At 47.1% G+C, this 27,994-nt stretch overlaps 1 protein-coding gene across 1 annotated transcript; it reads right to left on the bottom strand.

The window, feature by feature from the left end:
• Positions 1-2: 2 nt before the first annotated feature.
• LOC144719552 (alpha-enolase-like) lies at positions 3-27,235 on the bottom strand. The gene is made up of 14 exons (XM_078595586.1): positions 26,985-27,235; positions 21,563-21,649; positions 20,434-20,529; positions 19,450-19,508; positions 17,879-17,948; positions 13,964-14,097; positions 12,540-12,768; positions 10,990-11,108; positions 9,768-9,846; positions 8,949-9,028; positions 4,715-4,836; positions 3,356-3,464; positions 2,246-2,304; positions 3-1,892 (listed from the first exon to the last, which is right to left on the bottom strand). Exons 2-14 carry the CDS (start codon positions 21,645-21,647, stop codon positions 1,823-1,825), a joined length of 1,311 nt encoding a protein of 436 aa, XP_078451712.1. The 5' UTR covers positions 21,648-21,649; positions 26,985-27,235; the 3' UTR covers positions 3-1,822.
• Positions 27,236-27,994: the final 759 nt, after the last annotated feature.

Here is a 27,994-nt window from a genome sequence, read left to right as displayed (position 1 = left end):
CGTAAGTTAGAACCTGGCTTTATTTCTTTTCGTATTAACAGAGTTTTTCATGCGTTTCACAGCCGGGGGTATGATTTCAATGTTACGTGACATCTGATCAACTTTGTTTTTGTTATTATCTTGAGTAGTTATGCCTGTTATTATGGTGCCGTGTTTGTAACAAGACTATAATTCCTTGGCAATAAATTCCTTTATCAATTGAATTGTTTCAGCCCTCGTGAAAACGATTGAAAGAATCATTACTCACACGCGCAGTTCCCCCGTTTAGTCCCAATAAGAGACAATTAAACACATTCTATTGGCGAGAGCCTATTAAGGCCAGAAACGAACGTCTACAAGGGTGGTGGGGTCAGCACCGCATGCCCAGCCACTTTGTCTCGCCACATGCTACAACAGGCATATCCTTACAGGAACCCCCCCCCCCACTGCCCCAGCCGCATAGGAAGTCAGTGAAATTTAAGTCCAATATCACTAGCAAGTAGGTTATTAAATCCATGCTGACGTGCAACGAAACAAACCAGGTTTCCCTCTACCAGCCCCCCCCTGTGTCCACCGTTCGAATACAAATTAATCTCCGTTCAAATACCAAGGAGATTGTTACACGCTGCACGTGTCTGATGATTGCTAAACAAGACCCACGTGATGTTGACGTAGACAGCACCGATCCAAATTCAGAGCTCTCGCATGAATTGCATTTACTCGTCCTGTCATGATGCTTCGACTTATTTATTAACATCGATTCGTAAGAATGAAATATTTTCTCATCTGTCATTTTGTACATGATTTGACGGTGACATGGCCCAGCAGTAGGATGGTTGCTCCTTTGTCGCAGAGGTTTGCAGTTTGAATCTGACGGGCCATCTTGGTTATTACCATGGGTGTATTAACCACACATTCCATCCGCTTGACAGTGGAAGTTAAAGAGCCCTTGAGATTTGAGGCCACCGTTCCAGTGTCATGGTTCAAATTTGCCAAATTCCAAATAATACTGAAAAATTACTCGATTGGGAAAGCAATCATCACCTCCTGACAGACTAATGCTCGCTTGCATTCCAGGTGCCGAGTCCCTCTGTTCTGCACAGACAGCTGTCACTGGGGGGCCCTTTATATGTTTGTAACGAGGTGCGGCTGCAGGGTTGCACAGCACTGTTCAAATTGTATGCTTTTATTCCCCCGCTATGGGAGGAATCTGGACAACCTGGAGGAAAACCCATGGACCTCCGATGAGCACGGTTGGCTACGTACGGTGCGAAAAGTTCAACATACGTGCAAAACGGGGAGAACATAGAAGTGCCACACAGCGATAAGTGCCCGAGTTGGCAATTGAATCCAGGCCAGTTGTTGAGAGGCCGAAACAACTGTAAACACGTTGCATTTGATCGCAGTAAACACAGGTTTATTATGGTGGGTCGCAAGGCCTGGAGTTGGACAACCCTGCCACAGCGTGTAGTTCATGCATACTGCGTGTGGTTTGTGGTGGTTTGGTCTATGTGTGGTAGTTCACTGGTTGAGTGGGGTTTGTAGTTAACTGTGGTAGTTCACGTTATGAGTGGGGTTTGTAGTTCAATGTGTGTGGTAGTTCACTGTGTGGTAGTACACTGGTTGAGTGGGGTTTGTAGTTAACTGTATGTGTTGTAGTTCACTGTGTGAGTGGGGTTTGTAGTTAACTGTGTGAGTGGGGTTGGTAGTTCACTGTTGTAGTTTACTGTGTGTGTGGGGTTTGTAGTTCACTGTGTGGTAGTTCACTGTGTATGAGTGGGGTTTGTAGTTCACTGTGGTAGTTCACTGTGTGAGTGGGGTTTGTAGTTCACTGTGTGGTAGTTCAGCCGGCATGTGGGTTGCGGTAGTTCCTCCCAGCGTATTTTGCCTCTGAGCCGAGCTCCTCTTCAATTCTGTTGGAACAGATGCAGCTTTAGACACAGGCGCGTATACACTCAGATTCATACAGGTGTGTGTGTCTGTGTACAAGAGCACAGGTACATACCAGGCGTGTGTGTAAACGTGTCTGTGTTAGTGACGAATTTCTGAACCAATCTTCGGCCTCCTAGGTCAACTGAGCCTTAAATGAGATCCTCTGGCGTGTAAACATCAGCACTGGGGAGAGCACCCACACCCTCGTGTGCCATTGCCTCCCTTAATAAGTGCTCGCTAACAGCACTTGTCCCAGGAGCCTGTTAAAGACTTTATGGGGCATCTTTGTCATTGCTTTTGTGTGTGTGTGTGCGCGCGAGAAGAAGCGTGGTACCGCATGAGCTGGTTGTATTTCGCCAGCCTCTCGGAGCGACACGCAGCACCCGTCTTGATCTGGAACCGCACACAGGAGAGGGGGGTGCGCACCAGTAGACAAAGTGTACACATGTCCATAGACGTGTGTGTGTGTTATTGTTGCGTGTGTAGTGAGTCCAACTGAGTCGCAGACTTTATCTTGGGAGCAACACTATTTATTACGCAACTTTAACACAACATCACACAATCTACACTCGGGTCTCAAACACCCATCTAACCACGCTACGGCAGAACTAGACACGGTTCGCTATCCCGGCCCGGACCACAAGCTGGGTCCCGGACCGCGTGGCTAGAGGCTTCTTCTCCCCGACGTGGATCTTCTTCACACCAGCACACGAAGAACCCCGAGCTCCTCACGGGGCCCCCGTTTTCCCCCCTGGGCTGGGGCTGGCTCCGCCCTTCGCCCCGCCCACATTCCAGATCTCTCGAGCTCCTTCTCGAAGGCTCCCGAGAGCTCTTTTAGACCACGTGACCGCTCAGCGGCCCCCGTCCACCGGTGGCCCCCTCCAATATCATCCGGTCACGTGACAGCAGGTCAACCAGCGTATCATGCCCCAACGTAACCCTGGCTGGCTGACGCTCCCTCGCTCCCTCACCGGGAGCCTGCACCGCACACTGCTCGCGGTGCCTCCGCGCTGACCCCGCGTTGACCAGCGCTCACCCAAACCCCGCTCGGGCTGGTACTACGCCCCGTAAGCGGGCTACACATAATATCAGCACATTAACCGCGTGGCTTCGTAAGCCCAGCACCACACAGTGACAATCACAGTCACCACACCTGTGTGTGCGTGTGTCTGTGTCGACTAAGCCTCAAATGAGTACCTGGTGGGGTGTGTAAAATCATTGCCACTGGGGAGACTGTCGGCCGGGCGTGGTGCTGGCCACCCACCCCCTCATTTGCCATTCCGACCTTCATAGGTACTCGCTAACAGCACTTGCCCCAACAGTCTGTTAGAGGCTATACGGGAGGGGGGTGGTCTTTGTCTTCTTTTATATATGTGATGTGGGGAGCGGTAGCGCACTAAGTTTTAAACCCGTCGACCCGTGCTCGATCTTTGTCTTTGTTTACCTGTCCGGCTCCGAGGCCTACGGCAAGGTCTGCGATGAAGGGATCTTCAGTCTCCCCAGAGCGGTGGCTCACCACGACTCCCCACCCGTGCCGGCGAGCAGCCCTCCACCTGCAGCACAACGCGGCACACGACTCGGTACGGCATATGCTGGACTACTGACCACAGCATACACTCTACAACACAGGTCACGTAGCATACACCATATACTACACATTACTCATACAATACACTATACACTACTCATGGCATACACGATACACTTCATAGTGTACACTATACACTACTCGTAGCGTACACGACGCTACACAGCATTCATAACTACAGCATGCACAATGTATGTACGTGGATATCTGTATGCGAGTATGTGTATATGCGGTGTATAAACATCGCCACAAGGGGGACAAAGACGGCTGGGCGTGGTGCTGGCCACCAACCCCCTCATTTGCCGTGCCTGCCTTCATAGGTGCTACTCGCTAACAGTAATGACCCCATATTCTGATGCAGCTAATCTGGCTGTGACGGTCCCACCTGATGACGGAGACTTGTGTTGCCTCCAAAACGTCGTGATTTTTGTTTTATTTTATTTTATTTTCATTAATTTTGATGTTTTACCTACGTGACTTTACCGAAAAAACCTAAGAATATGATTCCTTACAGTCACGAAAGCTTCAAATCTAGAAGTAATGACCCCAACAGTCTGTTAAGGCTATATAGGGGATATTTATGTGTGAGTGACGTACGCGCGGATGGTCTGCGTGAGTATGTGTGTGTGATTGTGTGTGGTTGTGTGTGTGAGTGACCTACGCGCGGATGGTCTGCGCGAGTATGTGTCTGTTTGAGTGTGTGTGTGATTGTGTGTGGTTGTGTGTGTGAGTGACCTATGCGCGGACGGTCTGTGTGAGTATGTGTGTGAGTGTGTGTGGTTGTGTGTGTATGATTGTGTGTGGTTGTGTGTGTGAGTGACCTACGTACGGATGGTCTGCGTAAGTATGTGTCTGTTTGAGTGTGTGATTGTGTGATTGTGTGTGGTTGTGTGTGTGAGTGACCTACGTACGGATGGTCTGCGTAAGTATGTGATTGTGTGTGTGTGGTTGTGTGTGAGTGTGTGTGTGAGTGTGTGAGTGTGTGTGATTGCGTGTGTGATTGTGTGTGTGAGTGTGTGTGTGAGTGACCTACGCGCGGATGGTCTGCGCGAGTATGTGTGTGGTTGTGTGTGTGATTGTGTGTGGTTGTGTGTGTGTGAGTGTGTGTGTGATTGTGTGTGTGTGGTTGTGTGTGAGTGTGTGTGTGATTGTGTGAGTGATTGTGTGTGATTGCGTGTGTGATTGCGTATGTGATTGTGTGTGTGAGTGACCTACGCGCGGATGGTCTGCGTGAGCGTCCCCGTGTGAGTAAGTGACAGCGTGAGGCTGTTGCACGCTCGCTGTCCAGCCGCCAGCTCCACGCGTGACTCACTGCTCACGGTCAGAGAGTCTCCCACCTACACACCCACACAATCGGCGTGTAAACACACAGGTATTATATACAGGTACAGATACACACGTATATACAACTGCCATTTGCCACTCGGTGGCGGTGACGTCACCGTGGCATCTGTGCCAGGCTAGGTGCACCTTAAGGCATACCTGTCAATCCCTTATCAGTGCCTACCTTATTCATCCTACGAAGTCCCATCACAAGGGAGAAACACAAACAAATTGATCATTTTTTGCCCGCATTGAAACGGCTGTACGCCGTATTGACCTGAAAACTCAATTCGCTTGTACAAGAATACGGGTAAACCGTATGGGTTGATGGGTATGTTGAGGCCACGTGAAGTGTTAAGGTGCAGTTATACACAAAAAAAAAGATTCCCCATTTTACCATAACATACTGTTGGGGCAAATGCTGTTTGCAAGCATCTATGAAGGCCAGCACGGCATACGAGGTGATGTGGCCAGCACCACGCCCGGCCACCCTTGTCTCCCCAGTGGCGATGTTTACACACCATACCAGGTACTCATTTGAGGCTGAGTCAACCTAGAGGAGGCCCAAAACTGGTTCAGATATTCATCACAATTATTATCTGCAAGTGGGAATTGAACCCGATCGCCGGGTTCAAAGCGTGATGTGCTAACGCAGGGGTCCTCAAACTTTTTAAACAGGGGGCCAGTTCACTGTCCCTCAGACCGTTGGAGGGCCGGACTATAGTTAAAAAAACTATGAACAAATTCCTATGCACACTGCATATATCTTATTTTGAAGTGAAGAAACAAAACGGGAACAAATACAATATTTAAAATGAAGAACAAGTAAAGTTAAATCAACAAACTTGCCAGTATTTCAATGGGAACTATGGGCCTGCTTTTGGCTAATGAGATGGTCAATGTCCGGTTTCATATTTGTCACTGCTAGTCGTAACAGGTGATGCAAGTGTGCATCCGTTAGTCTAGATCTGGTTGGAGATTTCAAATGTTTCTTTCTGGAAAAAGTCTGTGCACAGACATAAGTGCTGCCAAAGATGGTTGCCATTTTGAGTGCATGGTTCCTGAGATGAGGATATGTCTCAGAGGGGAGAGATGCATAGAAATTATGAAGGCTGCTTGACTTGAATGCGTCTTTCAGAGAGTCACAATTCTGCAGTTCAGCCAGTTCCATTTGGTAAATTGTATCCACATTTTCAATGTCAATAGAAAATGGCAGAGGTGTGGACTCGAGTCATGTGACTTGGACTCGAGTCAGACTCGAGTCATGAATTTGATGACTTGCGACTCGACTTGGACTTGCATAACAATGACTTTGTCCCACCTATGAGATGTGGACTCGAGTCATGTGACTTGGACTCGAGTCAGACTCGAGTCATGAATTTGATGACTTGCGACTCGACTTGGACTTGCATAACAATGACTTTGTCCCACCTCTGGAAAATGGGTTACGGAAAAGCTGTATGTCCTGTTCATGGAGATGAAGCTCTTTAAATCTAAATTTGAACTCCTTTTGCAATTTTTCCAGTGAATCCACACATGTTTTGTTTGGGAATTGCAACCAATGGTTTTTCCGCTAACAGATTTTGAGTTGTGGGGAGATGGCAGAAGTTTTCCTCCTTAACTTGTTTGATGAGGAGGCCTAATTTTACTTCAAATGCTTTGACATGTGATTGCATATCACAGAGGAGCTTCCCCTTTCCTTGAAGTTGCACATTGAAACTGTTGAGTAGCTCTGTTACATCTGTCAGAAAGGCAAGGTGCCATTTCCATTCTGCATCATTGAGCTCTGGTACTTCTTTGTTTTTTGAAAGCAGAAAAGCTGTAATATGTGGAAGTAAGTCATAGAAACGTTTCAAAACTCTCCCTCGACTCAGCCAACGGACTTCTGTGTGGTACAGAACATCTTCATAGTCAACATTTAGTTCAGACAGAAATTCCTGAAATTGTCTGTGGTTTAGTGCATGAGCTCTAATGAAGTTAACACAAGATACCACAATTTTCATAACAGAGTTCCACTTCAGTGATTTACTACACAGCGCTTGTTGGTGGATGAGGCAGTGTATGGCTATTGGATGAGAATGGTTATGTTTGTCCATCTCTAGGTTAATACGAGCAATTACTCCTTTCTTAGACCCCACCATGCTAGGAGCACCATCAGTTGTCACACTGGCTAGTTTAGCCCAAATCAGCTCCAAACCATTCACAGTTTGGCAAACCTTTTCATAGATATCCTCTCCTGTAGTTGTTCCTTTGATGCTTTGCAGTGCAGCAAGCTCTTCTGTGACTTCGAAATAGTCATTCATCCCACGAATAAAAATTAGAAGTTGTGCAGAATCACGAACATCATTGCTTTCGTCGAGTGCCAAGGAAAAATAGGAAAGTTTTTTTGTGGAGTTTTGCAAATGCTGATGCAAATTGTCTCCCATTTCTTCAATCCTCCGTGTAATTGTAGGTCCTGAAAGACTCACTGTACTAAATAAATCGGCCTTCTCTGGACACATCTCTTTGGCAACAGAAAGAAGGCATTCTTTAACAAATTCTCCCTCCACGAATGGTCTGCCAGTGCACGCTATTAGCTTGGCAACTTGCAAACTTGCTCGCAGTGATGAAATATTTAGCTGCTTCTGCTTCACAAAAGTATTTTGCTGAGTTGTTAATGCATTTTTCAGTTTTAATATTTTATCTTTTCTCACTTCTCCGACCAAACAATCATATTTATCTTTATGTTGAGTTTCATAGTGTTGACGTAAATTGTATTCTTTGATCACAGACACTATATTCTGGCATATCAGACACACAGCTCTTTCCTTGTACTGCATGAAAAAGTAATCATAAGTCCACTGTTCTTTGAATATCCTACACTTCGAGTCAATTTTTCTCTTTCTTGACATCAGTTTCCTAGGGAGTCAAAATTGCTATTAGTAAAATACCAATATATATATACAGCGCTACAAAAACAATATACCAGCAATAACTTTGCCCACACAGAGACATACAGACTGCACTGCCCATCAATGCAGTCTGATTGGGGGAACTCCGCTTTTACCCCAGGCTCACACTGGTGCGGGTGCCATTAAAACGTTAATTACACCTGCAGTTTTGTTCACAGATCGCAGTACATCCCCAGCACACAGGAATATCACTGGGAGTGGAGCCGAGGGGCAAGTGAGGGAGCTGAGGGAGGGAGAGCCAGTCAAGCGCAGCCAGGGGAGGGCTGGCAGCCTTAGGCCTGGGGGGCAAGTCCAGTCAATTGGCCCATTGAACCATTCACCAGCGCAGCCCAATGAGTGCCCACCGCCGCAGCTCAATCAGTGCCCACCGCCGCAGCTCAATCAGTGCTCACCAGCGCAGCCAAATCAGTGCTCGCCACCGCAGCCCAATCAGTGCCCACCACCGCAGCCCAATGAGTGCTCACCAGCGCAGCCCAATTAGTGCTCACCAGCGCAGCCCAATTAGTGCTCACAAGCGCAGCCCAATTAGTGACCATGGGCCGGATAAATGTCCTCGGCGGGCCGCATGTGGCCCGCGGGCCGTAGTTTGAGGACCCCTGTGCTAACGTATACACAGGTTCATAGTAAAGGTTTTTTGGGTTGGATCGCGTAAGTATAAATGTGTCGAAACCCTCCACAACCCGACACAACCAATTAGTAAGGGATTTGTCATGTAAAGAAAACGCGCCAATCGGTTATTACTTCAGCCCACCGGTGTGTTGGAGAGTAAATCCACAACATTTACAATTTGAGTAGTGCAACGTTTTGCCGGTAATTACATCCAGCATCATCGGGCGATTTGCCAGAATGGTGAAGCAATCCACCTGCTTCCGGTCGTAAATAGAGTAAGATGACGTCATCACTGAACCCATCAGGTGCACACACATTTACATATACACGGGTATGCACACACGTTCACGAGCACATACAGTGACACATACAGGTAAACTACAGGTAAAGATGGTTCATTAAATCGGGTTTATCAATGGTTAATTGCAGTGAATGTGTTAAATCTGACGTAATGCTGGTTACTGTCTGGAATGACGTTAAATCTTGCTTAATGTTGATTACAGCTAGTTAATGAGTTAATTTTGGTTCAGGAATGGTTACTGGCTGATTTATGCATTACATCTCACCACTTGGAACGATCCAGACTCTGTGAATTTAGACCAGGCTGTCCAGTCATCTTGGTCGAACGGATCTTCAAACGACACCACTGCAACAACAACAACATCATCATCGTGGAATCACGAGGACATTTGGTATGTGCGCCATTCTTATAGCGCAAGGCTATCGCGAAACGCACCGTGTTTCACAGTCTGCAGTAGTTTTGCACGAGGGGGGGGGGGGGCGATGTTGCGACATGTTTTCCCAACGAAGCAAGTTGCTGATACATTTTCAAATTTGGACCATGACACTGGCACACTGCCAGAAGGCCATGTGGCTGATGGGATGAGTAAAATGAATTTTGTTTCCATGCAGAGAGAGAGAGAGCTATTAGAGTACGAAACGTCGTACTCAAAATGTAAATGTTGTGGGTTTACGCTCCAACACAGCAGTGTGCTCAAGTAGTAACTAATTGACACATTTTGTTCACGTGACAAACCTTACTAATTGGCTGTGTCAGGTGGTGGTGGGTTTACGACGTATTTGTATTGACGCGATCTAACCCAAAAAGCTCTGACTTATTATGAGGAGACATTGTCTGCTTATTTGTTTTATTACATTGGTACAAATGATAAGTTTGTGTTACTCTTTTCGTATGATGTCAAGGGATATTTAACATCCACTGTGATTTAGACACTGCATATTTCATGGTTAACACACCCGCAGTAGCGATATAAATCACCAGCACCACCATCACCACGAACATCACCAACACCACCGTCGTCACAGAGAAACACGACCGACACCACCATAATTATCATCGTCATCATCACACCGATATTAAGTACCTTGGAAATCCTTGGCGAGGTCTCGGTAGCTCTGAGCCAAAGTGTCTGCTGAGATTAGGGAATCCTCCTGCCCTTCCTCCTGCCGAGTGGTAAAGTCCGGGTCAGTGTCAAGTTCCATCACAGTGTACAGTCATGCAAAGTCAACGATGGTTATAAAGTTTATTTTTTATGCAGCCACTAGGCTACTAATTACAGTGCCTGGAAGATATAACGATATGTGAGCATTCCCGCGTGTGTGTGTCTGTGTATGTACGTGGGCATCGGTAGTCTAGCAATTAGCGCGCTGCTCTACGAACACAGCCAACACCAGTGACGATTATCTGAAGTGATCCTGGGCCTCACCTAGTTCGAGTCAGCCTCAAATGAGTACCCGGTGCGGTGTGTAAACATCGCCACTGGGGAGACAAAGGCAGTCGGGCATGGTGCTGGCAACCCACCCCCTCGTGTGCCGTTGTTTGGCCTTCATAGATGCTCGCTAACAGCATTTGCTCCAACAGTCTGTTAAGACTATACGTAGGATATTTGTATGTGTACGTATTTGTGTGTATATGTGCACGTGGTGTTGCAGTGGTTGATGCACTGCGTTGCGAACCGGGCAACCAGAGTTTAATTCTCGCTTACGATCAATATCGATGACTAATATATAATTTGGAACGAGGCCTTCCTTAGGTCAAGTCAGCCTTAATTGAGTACCTGGTGCAGTGTTTAAATTATCTGCAATGGGGAGACAAAGGCGGCCAGGCGAGGTGGCCACCCACCCCATCATGTGCCTTGTCCTTCATAGGTGCTCGCTAACAGAACTTGCCCCAACAGTCTGTTAAGGCTATATGGAGGATCTTTTTGTGGTAAATCTCGTGCTTACCTGTGTCTGTATTTACATGTGTGGTACATCCCGTGCATACCCGTGTGTATGTATGCACCTGTGTATGTGGTACATCCCGTGTGTGTACCTGTGTGTGCGGTATATGTCGCGTGTGTACCTGTGTGCAGAGCCGGCCCAGCCACTAAGCGACCCTTGCAATTGCAAAGGGCCCCGTGGCCAGCAGAGGGCCCCCTAGAGTCACTGCTAGCTTGTGGGTGAAAAAAATCATACATCAAAGGGGCCTCCAACCAAATTTTGCTTAGGGCCCCCAAAGGTCTAGGGCCGGTTCTGCCTGTGTGCGTGTGTACCTGTGTGTGTGGTACGTTGCATGTGTGCGTGTGCGGTACATGTCCTGTGTACCTGTGTGCGTTTGCGGTACATCCCATGCACGTGCAGGTCCGATGCGGCCGCGTCGATACCTAGCACCACTGCGTCCTGGTTTCCCGAGCGCTGCACAGCCTCACGCACCAGCTGTAGTGCTGCACACACACACACATTACACACACATTACACACGCACACATTACACATACATTACACACATTGAATACAGACACAGACCCCGATACCCATTGTCACTTCTGCAGCAGGTAAACAACGTGGTGCATCCTGGGTTCGCAGTGCAGAAGAGGTGTTTGCGTGTTTTGTCTCGATGATTCCAATTTTAAATGGAGGCCACGGACTGCGCCACGGAGCTTTTAGCGAGCGGTAAACAAGGTAATACTTCACGCTACCTTTACCCTACCGGATCATTCTTCCGCGCTACCTTTACCCTACCCTTTACCTTACCCCTTGACATGTCGACACCTTTACCCTTTTACCCGGTAAAAAGGGTAAATTACCTTACCTTGCCGAGGCCTAATTGTAACGCTAAGTCGTCCGCAACAAAGGTGGGTTCACACTGGACTGCTTAATGCAGTGATGTAATGGCCACTTAAAACCCCATTATTATTTTCATCAGTTTTTAAGGACCATTTCAGATCGTTTTTGGCTCTTTGGGTCATTTACATTATGAAATAACGTAACGTCTTCATGCAAAAAAAAAAAGTAATGTCAGTCTATGCAAGGGGACGCCACTTTTAGGAGCAAAGGCACAAAACTGATATCATGTGTGACATTATTCAACATCAATCGGGAAAAAAAAAATGTTTGGCTCATCAAAACCTTCAGACCTAGCATTGACATGTTAGTTTTTGAGAAGGATCTGAATATTGGGAACACATCTCTACATCATATTATTATCACAAGCATCACTTAAGTGATTTTACAGGAGTGGTGGAGAGTTGGGGGCGCGGAGGAGCTTCCTTCAGACCGCACTATCGCACGGGAAGGGAGGGCTGGATTTGTGGGTTGCCCGTCAGACCGCACCATCGTACAGGAAGGGGAGCGAAGGGAGGGCTGGATTTGACTTATTTCCTTTTTTTATTCAAGGGGCACCACGGTAGTGAGACGTTATCTTCCTCGTCCAGTATGCAGGAGGTATATTTGGAGTTTGCAAGTTCTCACCGCGGTCGCGTGGATCTTTTGTCCGGGTCCTCCGGTTTGACCCTCCACATTTAGAAACATGCATTTAGTTTATTTTGCTGCTGTAAATTTCCACATGATAAGCCACTTTGTTTAGCTATCATTTGTGGCCAGTTTGCTTATGAACAATAAGCTAATAACAGAGTGGGCTTTACCTGGTAGGGATAAAAATAGTTTAGTTTTATTTGTATATACTTTTATGTAAATTGTTTACCTTTCCTATACTTTTCACTCCTATCGTGGTTTTGCATTGTTTGTTGTTGCAACTTGCTGACCCGCCCCTACTGGACATCTGTGCAATGGAGCTTTAGAGCTCATCAGATTCTTCCAGTATAAATAAAGGTTCTGATTCGGGGCTGGATTCGTGGGTCACCCGTCAGACCGTACCTTCGCGTGCAGAGGGCAGGCTGAGCGAGAACGCGCCCTGGTCACCCACGTTGGTCGCGCCCACCCCTTGGCGCTCGCGAAGCAGCGCGTGCAGCGCGTGGTGCACCTCGGCGCCACGCCGCACCGCGTCGTGCAGCGAGCTCGCGCCCACGGGCAGAACCAGCACCTCCTGCAGGCCCTGCACGCCCCCGCCATCCGCGTGCAAGCCCCCCGCCAGCACGTTCAGCACCTGCAACAGGGACGATGGGGGAGGCAGGGAAAGAGACGCGGGTGTGTGCGGAAGGATGGATGGATGGAGACAGCGGTAGACGCAGTAGCAGCAATGGTAGCAGCAACGGTAGCGGCAGCAGAATTATCAGCAACATTAATGCCATCGTTTAGATCAGCTACAGCTGCACTTGTATGTGGGGAGTGGTAGTGTAGCAGGTTAGCGCACTACACTACGAACCTGGCGACCTGAGTTCGATTCCTGCTCACGACCAACATCGGTGACGAATATCCTGGGCCTTGCCTAGTTCGACTCAGCCTCAAATGAGTATCTGGTGCGGTGTGTAAACATCGCCACTGGGGAGACAAAGGCGGCCGGGCGTGGGGTTGGCCACCCACTCCCTCGTGTGCCGTGCCGGCCTTCATAGGTGCTCGCTAACAGCACTTGTCACAACAGTCTGTTAAAGGCTATACGGGGGATCTTTGTGTTTGTCTTTGTGTGTGCGTGGGGAACGGTAGTGCAGCAAATAGCACGCTTCGCTATGAATTCGGTGGCCCAAGTTTGATTCCCGTTCACGGCCAACACCAGTGACAATTATCTGAACCAGTCCTGAGCCTCCCCTAGCCTGGCTCGGCCTCAATTAAGGGGCCGTACATAAACGACGTCACGCGATTTTGGCCGATTTTTACCCCCCCTCCCCCACTCGTCACACGGCGTCACAAAAAGTCAGACCCCCCCTCAAATATGACGTCACAAAGCTCTGCCCCCCCCCCAAACCATATTTCCATTTTGAAAATAAAACATGCTTCAAATCACTTTAAACTATTGTCATTGTAATGCGTATTTAATGTGGCGCTGCACTCTGATGTTGTCGGAGAAAACATTTATTAAAAAGTCTATTTAATTAAGTAGAACGTGTTGCCTATATTTATTTAAAGTTGTGCATTTCGATGTGACGTCACATTTCTCAAACCGCCCTCTCCCCCCCCTCGTCACACATCGTCACAAATGTCTGACCCTCCCTATGTGCATGACCTGTAGGGTGCAGTTCATTAACATCGCCATTCAGGAGACAAAAGTGGCCGGGAAATAGTGCTGAACACCCACCTCCTCGTGTGCCATGCCGGCTTTCATCGGCGCTCACAAACATCGCTTTCACCAAAAGGTCTGTTAAGGCTATACGGGGGATCTTTTGTTTTTTTTATGTGTGTGTTACCGGTACTGGGAGCACTAGGTTGGTGTTCCCTGCCAGATGGGCGATGTGTTTGTACAGCGGCACATCGTTCTCCACCGCGCCAGCCTTGCACACGGCCACGCTGACCCCCAGCAGACCGTTACACCCGAACCGAGCTGCACACACCCACAACAACAACAACTACATAGTTAGCAACATCATCAATAACACCGTTAACACCATCAGCAACAGCGTTAACAATATCAATTTCCCAGGGTTAACTGGTCAGGAGGCATTCATGATGCACATGCCGTCCTCTTCTGCATAGAAGTGCATCATGAAGACCTCCTGAGCAGTAAACCCTCGGAAACTGGCGCGTGGAGCAGCAGGAAGTAATGGTCTCAGCATCATTAAATGTTGAATAATCCGGAGATGAAATCACTACAGTTGGAGAAGCATTTTTCTGGTGAGACCTTTCTTTATCCATAAATTGTTCAGATATTCAGTCTCAACCCCAACCACCATAATGGATGTTACCAATAGCAACAACATTACCAGCAACTACCCCCAATAGCAATAAGGAAAGTAACAACAACATGAACAACACCATATTCTTTGGTTATTTTGGTAAAGTCACGTAGATAGAAAAATTATATTAAAAAAAGTGAATACAAATGATAAAAAAAACATTAATTTAGACTGTAGCCTGGTTCTTAATCGGAGTGAGTGTACTGGCAGTCGATAATGTAGACTGCTGCCTGGTTATTAAGTTTGGTGAGTGTACTGGCAGTCTTTAGCGTAGACTGTAGTAATGGTTATTAAGCTGGGTGGGTGTACTGGCAGTCTATAATGTAGACTGTAGCCTGGTTCTTAACCTCGGTGAGTGTACTGGCATTCTATAATGTAGACTGTAGCCTGGTTCTTAGCCTGAGTGAGCATACTGGCAGTCTATAATGGAGACTTATTATTGGTTCTTTCAGTAATAAAAAATTAAGGAAAAAAACCACGACGTTTTAATCACAACACAAGCGATCGTCTTAAGGAGGAAAGAGGGAGATGGGCGTGGCACAAGAGCAAAAGTTCCTGTGGTGCAACGAAGTGGGCGGGGCATATGTGCCCTGGGGTCAGAGAGCACCAATGTGAAGCACGGGACATGCAGTGCCACAAAACGTCTCGGTGTCAGAACGAAGTGGGCGGGGCACATGTGCCCTGGGGCAAGACAACAAGAAAACGACACAAATCAAGTCATGCCTTGACCTGTGCTCCCCCCGACAAGAAAACACAAATGAAGTCACGACCCAAAGTGGTTGATGACATCTTTCCAATGATTGCTGAGTTTATAACCATCCTCTCGGTGGAAATTGTGTCTGCGTCTGTATATATGGATGTCTTCATGAACGAATCTTTGTTGATAGCCAGTGGGCTTGCAAAGTACCATCGTATTCGAGAACTCAATTTCGTGTGAGCCAGCCGCATTAAAATGATGAACAGCCACGGCAGAAGTATTGGTCCTACCATGTTTAAAATCTGCCTTATGCTCATGAACACGGTCCGAGACATGTCGCTTAGTTTCCCCAATGTAACTGCTGCCGCAGACACAGCTTAGTTTGTAGACGCCGGGATATTGCATGTCAGAAATCTTGTTCTTCACAGATGGGATCAGATCACGAATTTTATTTACTGTTAAATCGGACCTGGATCATGTGTTTGTTGATGATTTTGAAAATATTTTTGGTTACCCCTGCTATGTATGGCAAGATGATGGTTTTGATTGGATCCTCAGATGGCTCCTTCCTCACAGTTGGGGTGATAGCTTTGCAGATTGTGTAGTCAGAATATAAATTCGCCTTGAGAGCTTGGTGTACGTGTTTGAGTTCACTGGTTAGGTGTTCATGGTCGAAGATACATTGAGCTCTATGGTGTAGTGTTTTGATGAGGGATTTCTTCTGGGATGGATGGTGGTGGGAATCAGGTTTTAGGTAGGCATCAGTATGGGTTACTTTCCTGTAGACAGAATGGCTCATTGAGCCATCTGATCTCTTTTTGATTAGGACATCCAAGAATGGTAGCATTCCATACTCTTCTACCTCCTTGGTGAATTTGATGGCTGGGTGTATGGAATTGATGTGGTTGAGGAATTGGTTCAGAGCCGGTTGGCCATGTGGCCGGATGACAAACGTGTCATCCACGTACCTCTTCCACAAGGACGGGCGTAGTGTGGATGCCTGGATGGCGTCCGTCTCAAAATTTTCCATGAAAATATTGGCTACAACCGGAGAATCAGTGATGATACTGTTCGTTTTTGTAACGAGGCTGTTGATGGGATCTCTTTAGATTTTTGTGTAGCTACCATCATTAAGTAGGTCCTGAATTTTGTTATTGTACACGGTTTTGTCCATGATGACCATGGCATTGCCCTTGTCGGCTGAGAGGATGACGATATCATCCCTCTTTTTCAATTGAGATAGCTCAAAACTCTCATCCTTACTGATGTTTTTGAACAACACCAGTCACAACAATGACATTAACAAAGACAAAGACCCCCCATTTTGACTTTTATACACTGCTCAATCTAGTGCTGTTAGTGAGCACTTATTCAGGCTGGCACAGAGTATTAGGTAGAAGTGTGGCCAACACTCCAAACCCAACCACCTCTGTCTTCCCAGTGCTGATGCTTTACACACTTCACCAGGTACTCATTTAAGGCTGAGTCGAAGTTGGGGAAGGGTCAGGACTGGTTGAGATATCACTCGCCACTGATGTTAACAATGGTTGAACTTGGGATGGCCAGGTTCTTCTTCCAGTGCATAAACTACTGCGCCACCACATCCCATAATAACAGGAAGAATATAGGCAACACCAGCCGGCAGCCTCAGAATAATAATAATATCCTTTATCCTGAAAAGCCTTGCCGAGTCTCAAGACCCTTTTTTCATGAGGCTACTGCACTGGGATGTTTGGCCAATTCCATGAATGAGTGTTTCACTTTACGTGTGTAGTGGTATAGTGGTGGCTGCTGGCAGAAAAGGGGAACTGCGGTGTATGGCAGTACTCGCATCAGCAGACCACGTTATATACGAGAGGGGAGCATCTAGGGGAAAAGTCAGAGAAGGGGCGCACCGGGAAGCCCGGGAACCCGCTAACAGGTTCCAGAAAGGGGGCGTGGCCGAGGTGGAGCAAGGCCACGCTGGGAGTATAAGAGGGGGCTCTGAGCGGGAGCTCAGGGCTGTTGCTGGAAATGGAATCCCCGCGTGCTGTTCAAAATCATCGTCGTCATCGTCATCATCTCGTCATCGTCACCATCTCGTCGTCGTCATGTCCGTCTTTACCATCCCAGGGTGGTATTAGTCAGACAGCCTACCAACTGTTCTAACTAAGTAGTGCCACTAGGCAGTCTTAATTATAATAGTGTGCACCCACGTAGGGTGTGTATTATCCCGACGGTGCTTGTTAAAGAAGTGCCTCCAAGTATTACTGTCTCCGATCTGCGTCACTACACGTGGAAGCATAATAGTCGAGTACCCTGAGAAACCGACCACACATACGAGGGGCTACTCAAAGCTCCACCACATAGATTTACTCAAGAATCTATTTTACTCTACAGTACTGCCATTTACTAGCCATCTCAGGCCCTATGAGTTTTCCGAATCTCTGCATGATCCACCTACCCTTGCTCCACCGCACCGCAATGGTGGATAACACCACAGCACCTGTGCCAGGCTAGGTGCACTTTGAGGCCAGTTTTGAAGGTTACCAGTGTTCTAGGCTCACTGAAACGACCGGAAGATGCACTACATGTGCTCACGACTGTGCCTCATTGCTGTGTTTTATCTGCCCGGCACTCCGCTTGTTGGTGTGAGCATCGCCCCAACATCTCCGTTGCTCAAGGGCGGCTGCCATCAGTCACCCTCCAGGAAATTTCAAGCGCGGTGAGGGGGAGGTGAGGTGAGAGCTCACACAGGTTAGCGGTTCCATCCATGGCCACGAGGAGGTCATCGATCTTCTCCTGATCCTTGACATTAACGTCCTGAAAACAAGAGGCACCACGACCACTCAACCACACGATGATGATGGCGACGATGATGATGATGTCATGCATCATCCCAGTAAACATGCAACGCTGGCCTAACGTTGCATATCTACTCAGGCACTTTACTGATAACCCAATTATCACACAGCCGATAGCTTACGAGCCATTTGTAAGGCAACGTGCAGTCAGTGACACAATAGCTTATACTGTATTTTCAAAAGCTGTCATTCAATGGACAAACTGGTCCTACTGTGGGAATGTGGACATTTTTTTGCACTGCTTCAGGGCCACCACAAATTGTGGATTACTATAGCGGTAGCATCGTGGCTCTATATTAAGGATTTAAAAAAGTTTTATAATTAATTCGAATAACTTAAAAAAAATATAACGTTTTTATTTACAGTGTGTATGTTGAACTTCTTTCATACTGTATGTAGCCAACCGTGCTCATATATAGCACTGTACATACACAGAGTAATATACATACACATGTATACAGGATATAAACGGACACATACTGTGTATATTATTTATGTACGCTTATTTACCTCGGAGAGCTTCACTGAGTCTCAACTCCATTTTAGGAGAGTCCTGCCCAAGTTATCACAGTAGGGGGCGATGTTGCTGCTGTGTGTGATCCCAACTGCATTGGGATGTTTGCAGCAATGGGATCACACACAGCAGCAACATCGCACCGGTGTGCTGTACCAGTGACGAATTGGCATGTTCTATTTTCGTGACAACCCTTACTAATTGGCCGTGTCGGGTGGTGGCGGGTTTAACGACACAATTATATATTTCCGTAATCTAACCCAAAAAACCTGTATTATGGAGCATTGGGATGTTTGGCCAAATTGTACGGGTTTGTTTTAGGCTTTGGGATGAAACCGGAACAAGGGGGGAGAATTTCGATTGAATGCTTTCGTGTCTGCAGGGATTCATCTTCTTGGTTCTTTCGGTAAAGTCACGTAGAAGGGAAATAGTAAAATAAAAAAAATAAAAAAATACAATTCTCACGACGTTTCGGCCACAACGCAAGCAGCCGTCCTCAGGTGAAGAACAGGTCTGTCGGAAAGACAGCGTCTGAATGAACACCACCAAGCTTGGCAGCGTATATTTAAGCTGGGTTAGAGGAGGAAGGGCGCCTTGACAAAGGAATTTACATATGAGCTTGTTGGTGGTGTTCATTCAGACGCTGTCTTTCCGACAGACCTGTTCTTCACCTGAGGACGGCTGCTTGCGTTGTGGCCGAAACGTCGTGAGAATTGTATTTTATTATGTTTTATTTGTATTATTTCCCTTCTACGTGACTTTACCGAAAGAACCAAGAAGAAGGGGGGAGAATACAAACTCCACAGAGAGAGGCGCCCAAGTCGGGAATCAAACCCAGGCCCTTGTTGCTGTGAGGCACACTGTGCCACGCTGCCGCCCTCCCGTTCACACACGTGCTAAATACATGCACAGCAAAGGCACATCCACAAGAGACACACATACTTGCCTGACTGCAGAGTGCAGGACCAATGTACTGATTGATGTACTTCACCACACGGGACACGCCTATACACACACACACACCCCAAGTTAATCCTTGCAGACTACTGAGGCGATTACTTTTAGTGAGCACCTATTAAGACCGGCACAACACATTAGGCAGAGGCAGTAGGGTTGCCACCTGTCCCGGGTTTGGTAGTATAGTGTTAAACGATATGATGGTACACTGTGCATACTGCCCAGTTCTGATAAACCTCGACTGGCTGAGATATATGGGAAAAGGTGGCAACCCTACCAACCCAATCGCCGACGAACTCACTCATAGACTCAATCATTCATTCACTCATTCATTTTCAAAGTCACCCACTCACTCACCCACTCGCTCTCTCACCCACTTGGGTTGCCACCGGTCCGGATATGATGTGGCCAGTCCAGAGTTGGCATCTGTGTTCGGGTGGCAAGGTTTGATTTGTCCTGATATTTGGTTCTGGTATTGTGTTGAACTTTATTGCAGTCGACTGCACAGTTTTTGATAGACCTAGGCTGACTGAGAAATATCTGGGTTTTGTCAATGTGAGACGTGGCGACCCTAGGATGCAGTCATGCCAGCATCAGGGATACAACTGAGAACGTGATGACGAATTTTATTTCTAAATGTATAGATGCTCTGTCACCTTTGTCTCCCGATTGCTGATGTTCATGACCACACCACGGCATCGGGTTCTCATTTAGACTGAGTGTACTGTGAGGGGCCCTCATCCAGCCGTGCATTGACAAAGGGCTGTATGTGTATCGTGGAACGTGTTACAGGGTATCTCCATATCTTCCCGTCTCTACTTGTCTCCCAATGACATCGCCTGTCTCCCCGTATGTTCCCACTCCTTAACTAATTAGTATAGTTAGTTTCTTTGTGTTTGCCTATGGGTTTCTCCCCGTGCCTCCCCATGTCTGCCCATCTCTTCCCATGCCTCCCCGTATCTCCTCGTGTCACCTTGTCCGAAGAATCGCGTCTTGTCTCCGTCTCTCAGCTCCGTGGGCTCGTGAGCTCCGCGGGAGACGCCACTCGGCACAGACGCCCGAAAGAGCCCTGAGTGGAGACCAATGACACTCTGCTCACCTCACTCACCTGGCAGTTGTAGGGATACGTATGGGAACGATTCATTGAATGTGTGGATGAATTTACAAAGCATTGGCTGGGTTGCTATCAATGCTAATGGGAGGCCATTAAATCAACGGGATTCGTGATTAATGTGCACCTTTAATCAAATACCTGCATGTAGGTATCTGATTAAGCACTCATATGGTTGAAAATATCTTAACATATAGAGGACCACAAAGCTTGGATAACTCTTGTTAGTGTCGGCTCTGTCTCGCTGCCTCCCTGTTGTGGTTCCTTGTGACTCTTCCGTGTGTGTTACAAATTGTAAAGTATATTTTAGATGCAAGCTGCATGAATGATGACACTGTATAAAACTAAACCAGCATTCATAGGGGTCCCCATATTACAGATTAATTGTTAAGGGCATTTCACTTATCTTGAAACCCTCAGAGGACAACAATTAATCGTAGCTTACTGCCCTGTTACTCCCCAGTTGTGCAAGGGCACCACCATCTTTGATCACTGATGCATCTGAAATATATTGACTAAATAGAACTGAATATTGCACATGAATACCAGGGTTATGAACAATTCATCACACGATTAAAACTCTCTCACCGACCAAAGGGGCAGGGTGTCGCAGAGATAACACTTGTGCCTCACAGCAAATTATCCTGGTTTTGATTCCCAACTCGATTTGACGACTTTCTGTGGGGAGTTTGTATGTTCTCTCCCCGTCCTGCATGGGTTTCCTCGGCATTCTCCAGTTTCCTCCCATCGCTATAATGTAAGTGGACTTGGCCAAACATCCCAATGCAGACAAAATCACTTGAAAATTACTCAATTGGGATCACACATAGCGACTTATGTGAACACTTGGTAGGACCCTCCTTAAAGAGAGTCATGAGGCTCGCAAGGAAGCTTTAATGGGTAAATATGCAGAATAATAAATAGGCTACTGTGTGAGAACTTTGTTATTGAAACACCTTTGTATATGTATGTGTGTGTCTATGATCCTCACCTTTGTGTGTGTATAGATCCACCTCCACTGTGGGATTCCCTCTGGAGTCGAAAATTTGCCGAGCGTGAATCTTGAGCACAGACATGTCTGAGCACACAGACACACAAGGATACACAGATACAAAGACTAAGATGCCCCACATAGCCTTAATAGGTTGTGGGGGCAAGTGCTGTTCGTGAGCACCTATGAAGACCGGCACAGCATATGAGGGTGTGGGTGGCCCGGCCGCATTTGTCTCCTGGGTGGCAATGTTCCCACATTGTACCAATTACTAATTTGAGACTAAGTCGACCTAGCTGAGGCCCAGGACATTATCGGGAATTGAACTCGGCTCACCGGATTTGAAAATACAAGGAACAAAATACATTATCAGACAATACACTTCCTTCACATATTCCTGGGAGTTGTTAAATTCGGGTTTTTTGTATTACCTTAACCATGCCGCACATAGATACAAGCATACACACGCACGCACACAGCAACACAACAATGAGACACACAGACAAAAAATTAATAAAATAAAATAATAATAAATCACGACGTTTCAGAGGCAACACAAGTCTCCGTCTTCAGGTGGGGCCGTCACAGCCAAATTACCTGTATCAAGTGTAAAAATGTATTGTATCAAGTGTAAATTTAGCTGTGACGGTCCCACCTGAAGATGGAGACTTGTATTGCCTCCGAAACGTCGTGATTTATTATGATTTTATTTTATTATTTTTTGCCTACGTGACTTTACCGAAAAAGCCTAAGAGTATGAATCCCTACAGTCACGAAAGCATCAAATCTAGAAACATACAGACACACACATTTATGAGATCTCACACAGATACAATAATATGGACTCCACCATGGAAGAGAATCTCTGGGGGGGTAGGGGTGGGGGTCATGTGTAATTAAATGACAGCAAATTTCAATGCGGAGATACGGGCAGAATCACAAAACTTTAAACGATGAAACAAAGCAAAATACGCCTACAGTGAAATGTGAATTGGTCCACAAAGGTCTCCCGGCAATGGCAAGTCGACACGTCCGGAGATGAAATCACGAAGGCTGGAGAAGCACTTTCTCGGTGAGATATGTCCTTACCCACAATGGTTTAGAAAGCCAGTCTAAATCCCTAAATCCCAACCGCCGTAATGAATGTTTCTGGAAAGGGTGAGCGTGATGAAATCATTTCTGAACAATATTTGAAGGCAACAAAACATTTTGACTCACTGTTGTGCGTTCTGAAGTTTTAAGATTCGCCTTTAACTGGCCACCGATGCATGGGCTTCTTGACAAGCACACGCAAGGGAGTGTTGTGGGGGTCATGTGGGCGGTTCCCATCCTTACAAGGCTGAAAATTGGACCTTAATCTGTATTGATATTTACCAGGAAATATACATTTAATGTTTTGTTTGCATTAATGTAGGGCTCTATTTAAGAAGCTTTACATTTTAGGACTGCCCCCCTCCCCTTCCTTTATTAAACCAGGACATTAATTTAATAATTTGAGACGAATGATACATTGCCTCTCTTGCAAGAACGACCTCGGTTACATGAAGTACAAGCTTTGCCTGTAACTAATAAAAGAATTTAAAATCTGTTCGAAATATATACCGACAACCAGTGTATTTTTTTTATATTGGTGCCACCTTTATATTTTCTACATTTGGAAATTACTCTTGGAGCTGCATTTTAAATTGATTGAAACTATTTCACTTGGGAAGCTGATCGGCCAAGAGAAGAGCTTTGCAATCGTTCAGTCTGAAGAAGACTATAATCGGATATTTTTTTTTAAGGGAAAACTCGACCCTGCTGATAAAGAATTAGACTTGGTGATGCTTTCCGACGACGTTCTACTCGTCATGATAAGAGCAGATGAGTGCGATGATATAGAAGAGCAATGCAAGTTTCCAGTCTAAGAAACATGAGCATTTCCACGTGCAAATGTGTCCACACAGATCGTGGGCTACACAATCAACTATTGTCACGATTTTGGTTAAATGACTTGCAGCTGTATAAATCACCACATGTCACACTACTGAAAGATAAAATAAAAAAATTTAACTAAACTATTTTTATTTTCCCAGGTAAGGCCCACTGAGCTATATAGCTATCTTTCAGAAGCAACCTGGCCACAAATGATACCTCAACAAAGTGGCTTATCACGTGGACATTTACAGCAGCAAAATACTCTAAACGCGTGTTTCTAAATTTGGAGGGAAAAACCGGAGGACCCGGAGAAAATTCCACGCGAGCCACGGAGAAGAAAATATACAGACATCAGGATCGGGATCAAACACACGACCTCCTGTATACCAGGCAAGTGAGTTAACATCTCGCCACGTCAACGACCATGGTGCCCCCACCGTCGTTGAGACATCTTCTTCTTCGCTGGAATCCAGGAAAGTAATGGCGTAATTCAAGTCTCCGAGTGGAAGATAACGTCTTGGAAATGTTTCATCTGGTAAGTAACCAGGTCACCCCCTGACCACCTGATCTGGGCCTCTAGGAGTTCAGACACTCCACGCTTGACGCGTCTCCTCCAACGCGTCAGCGCCTCGGTGTCCTTCCGAGATGCCGTCCTGCCATTTGATCCGCGTTGGGCAACGCAGGGGGAATGTGCTTGGGTTGCCTAATGTGGCAATCGTGGTTCGTCCACGTTTCACGTGCGTTGCAGTCGACGTTATACCAAAGTCGAAGATTCCCCCCCCCCACCATAGCTTTGAAGCAGACTGCTGGCAGAAGATCTATTAGCGAGCACCTATGACGGCCGGCACGACACACGAGAGAGTGGGTGGTCGCACACCACGGCCGGCCGCCTTTGTCTTCAAAATGCTGATGTTTACATACTGCACCAGGTACTCATTTAAAGGCTGAGTTGGCCTTGGGGAGGTCACGGACCAGTTCAGATATTAATCACCAATTTTGAGAATGGTAATCCGACCTGCATCGCCAGGTTCATTGTGCAATGCGCTAACCACTGCGCCACCTTGTACAAAGACCCCTCCCCCCCACCACATATACTTAAACCATACACCCACACACCACACACATGACACACACGCAAACAGGTGGCTCAGCGGCAGAATGAGTGGCTTGCACTCCGAAGGTTGCAGGTTCATATCCTGTTAGAGGGTTTGCTCAGCTCATCATCCCTTCAGGGTCAATAAAATGACTGCCGCTGTGTTGGGAAGTCAACACTGGTTGTCTTATGGATATACTCGCCCCCCCCCGCCATAAGAATGTGGAATTTTCATCAATATGGCTCAAGGCTATAAATAGGAGATGAACACTGCCTCGATGTTTGACACACGCATGCACTGTACGTGATGTGCATTGTGACAGCACCAAGGCATCGTCATCTCACTGTTGGTCACCCCGGCTTGCGGTGGGAATTCCACATTCCATCGGCAGAGGCAACAAAATACAAACAAAAGTAAAACCACCGTTGAATTCCCACAAAGTCAGTGGCGCAGCTACAATTGCACCGGGACCCATGTGCCAGAGGGCCCCACGAAGAGCAAGGGGGGTGGGTGATAAATTGGACAGGAGGCCCAATTCAAAACCTTGCACCAGGGCCCATGCCAATCACGCCAAGCTACTTCACCTTCACAAAGTGGGTAGTCCGTTTAATAACCCCCAGAGGGATGATGATGAGCTGAGTGGACCCCGCTATGGGATATGAATTCGCAACCTTTAAACCCGCGAGTCGAATCCTCGGGCCACTTGCAGCATCCTGACAACCCTGGACACCGTAGAAGCGAAGCTGCCTCGATATAGTTCTACTCGGCTTTTTTTTGCTACAAAATGACCGAGCTGAAGTCTTGTTAAACATCGTTTGACACAATCCTGTCGACTAATTCTTTTTTGTTTAAGCCGAGAGGGAATGTGGCAGGGTTAGCTTACCCGCGAGGCTAAAAATACGTTAATAAATAAATAAGACCCCCTTTCCCAATAGACAAATTTGGCCTGGGAATATATTTAGCCCTCAGAGACACCAGTGGGGTCGTGGAATAAAAACACAGACTCTGGACTGTGCTTGCTGCGTGGTGGCATCATCCTCAAGCCATGGTCCTCCTACAGCAGATCCAGTCAATGTCCTTTATTTAAACAGACTTGGAGCCCACATCCTTTATTCTAACCACATCAGCATCATTCAATTAACCAAGCGAGACCCCAATACACCACTTTTCTCTTTTTCACGACAGCCCAACCTGACTGCCATGATACAGACGCACACTCTTATTGTGCTTAAAAGTATGACTGCGGCTACATATATTTTGTATTCTGGATGTCATAGGAGTGTGACATTTTCACCTCTGCTGTGGGGCAGTAAAGTAGCAAATCAAGCATTGCCCCGTGTTCGTTTGAGCAGGAAACGAATCTAATGTTTGACTAAAATAAACGGCGCCTCTGACCAAACCACATAGAATGCAATCAGATCAGATCCTGCAAGCTAAGCAGGTTTATAACCTGCAAGTGTTTTGATAGGCTGCCACGACGCATAAACTACGCATGTCTTATAGGCTGCTAATGCAGCAGTGCAGTAAATACACCATTGTACTGTACTAGACTCCAGCATCTATGCTCCCCACCTTCCCCAACCGGCGTTTATCGGCATTGGTGAAGTATGGTCAAATGACCCCCAAGATACGCATGACCTCGTCCAGCCGCAGATTGACTGTATTTACGTACATAAGTAATTATTATTATAATGATACAAGGGGTTGGGCTGGTGGAATATTTTCCACCCAAACATCCAGACATCAGCCCATTGAGAAGGGCATCTCTTACCCGGAGGGCCACCTGGTTAATAAAAATGCAGAAATATAGTCCTAGGAATACAACACTGGGCCAGAACATTTTACACGAATGATACCGTTAATATTTTTGGAAAGATATTTAAAAAAACATTCGTATGCAAAGCTTAATTAGGCGTGGCCAAAGCTTTCTGTTCGACAAAGGACTTTGTAGCATAACGTGTTGCAGTCAGTCAGTCTTTACCACACACATTGACACGGGTGGACGATCCCTATACCACTAAAGCTCAGTAATTCAATCTACCACCATTCGTCCCAACGCTGGCTTCTACATCTCTCGCTCTCTCATACAAAGACAAAGATCCCGCGTGTAGCCTTCACAGACTGGTGGGGCGAGTGCTGTTAGCGAGCACCTATGAAGGACGGCACACTAGGGGGTGTTGTGGCCAGCATCGCGCCCGGCCGCCTTTGTCTCCCTATAGTGGCGATGTTTACACCGCGCACCAGGTACTCATTTGAGGCTGAGTCGACCTAGGGGGAGGCCCAGGTCCGGTTTCAGCTAATCGGGATACGAACTCTGGTCGCTACGCACAGCACTCAACTTCGCTTGGCACGAAGCTCTTCACCCAGCTACAGGGGGCGCGGTGTGACGATGAGAGCCTTGTAAACGTTACCTGCCCGGAGCCGTGTTCCCGTTGCGGAGAGGAAGGAGTTGGATCCAACAGGCGTGTGGCCGAGGAGCAGCGGCTGGGAGTGTGGAGGGGGAGGGGTCACTGTGGAGGGAGAGGCTGGCAGTGAGTGGGGTCACTGTGGTAGTGAGTGGGGTTACTGTGGAGGGAGAGGCTGGCAGTGAGTGGGGTCACTGTGGATGGAGATGCTGGCGGTGTGAGAGTTGGGTCACTGGAGCGAGAGGCTGGCAGTGAGTGGAGTCTGTGGAGGGGGACGCTGGCGGTGTGAGAGTGGGGTCACTGTGGAGGGAGGCTGGGGGGGGGGTGTCCGAGGCGTGTCTGTGTGGAAGGAGGCTCCGCTCCGGGTAGCGATGGGGGGGGGGGTTCTACAGATATTCTCGTCGCATCTTATGAGAGCTAAATATGTTGTGCTTGATGTAGCTGGTCTCTCCGAGGGCTCGTAATGGCCATTTCTGTACAGCCACTGAGCCACTGTAACCGAGATCCTAGGTTTGAAGCCAGCTGGTTCAGTCACCCGTGATTAAACGCAGTTCTCAATTGTATCGAGTTGATGTTGTCAGCGGAAGGACAACAAACACAACACAAACATAATTTCTCAAGTAATGAGTTTTAAATCTTGGTGATTTAAAAGTCCATCGCTCCATTGGCTTCCTAATATCGTAAGGGAGAGCGTTCCAGACGGCCGCAGAAGCGCATCTGAAAGCGCGCGACGCAGTGGCCGTCTTTGTTCGATGGCTCAGCCAAAAGCCACTGCCGCTGCTGCTGATGCTGCTGCGAGGATGAGCGGAGATCGCTTGATGATTTATGCTGCTTGGCGAGATCAGCAAGGTATTGTGGTTCATTTGTGGCAAGCACTATGTGTGTAATAAGTGTGACCTTATAACAATGACACTTAATGAATGCGACTCTCAACATCAACACAGCATCATGAAGCAATTCGCACAGCGCTTACAAACCACAGTGCGCAAGACTGCACACGCACAGGCGCAAAACTA

The sequence above is a fragment of the Lampetra planeri genome, chromosome 6 (genome assembly GCF_965212315.1).
Source record: "Lampetra planeri chromosome 6, kcLamPlan1.2.h2, whole genome shotgun sequence".
NCBI lineage: Eukaryota > Metazoa > Chordata > Hyperoartia > Petromyzontiformes > Petromyzontidae > Lampetra > Lampetra planeri.
This window is presented reverse-complemented; position numbering and strand designations above follow the sequence as displayed.

Bases quoted from the DNA above. Each gene is read 5' to 3' on its own strand.
- LOC144719552 (XM_078595586.1), bottom strand. From the start codon at position 21,647: ATGTCTGTGCTCAAGATTCACGCTCGGCAAATTTTCGACTCCAGAGGG. The intron at 9,029-9,767 runs GTACTTAATATC...TTGTTGTTGCAG, and splicing joins CCTCGCCAAGGATTTCCAAG to TGGTGTCGTTTGAAGATCCG. The intron at 2,305-3,355 runs GTAAACAAAGAC...GTGCGGTTCCAG, and splicing joins TAGGCCTCGGAGCCGGACAG to ATCAAGACGGGTGCTGCGTG.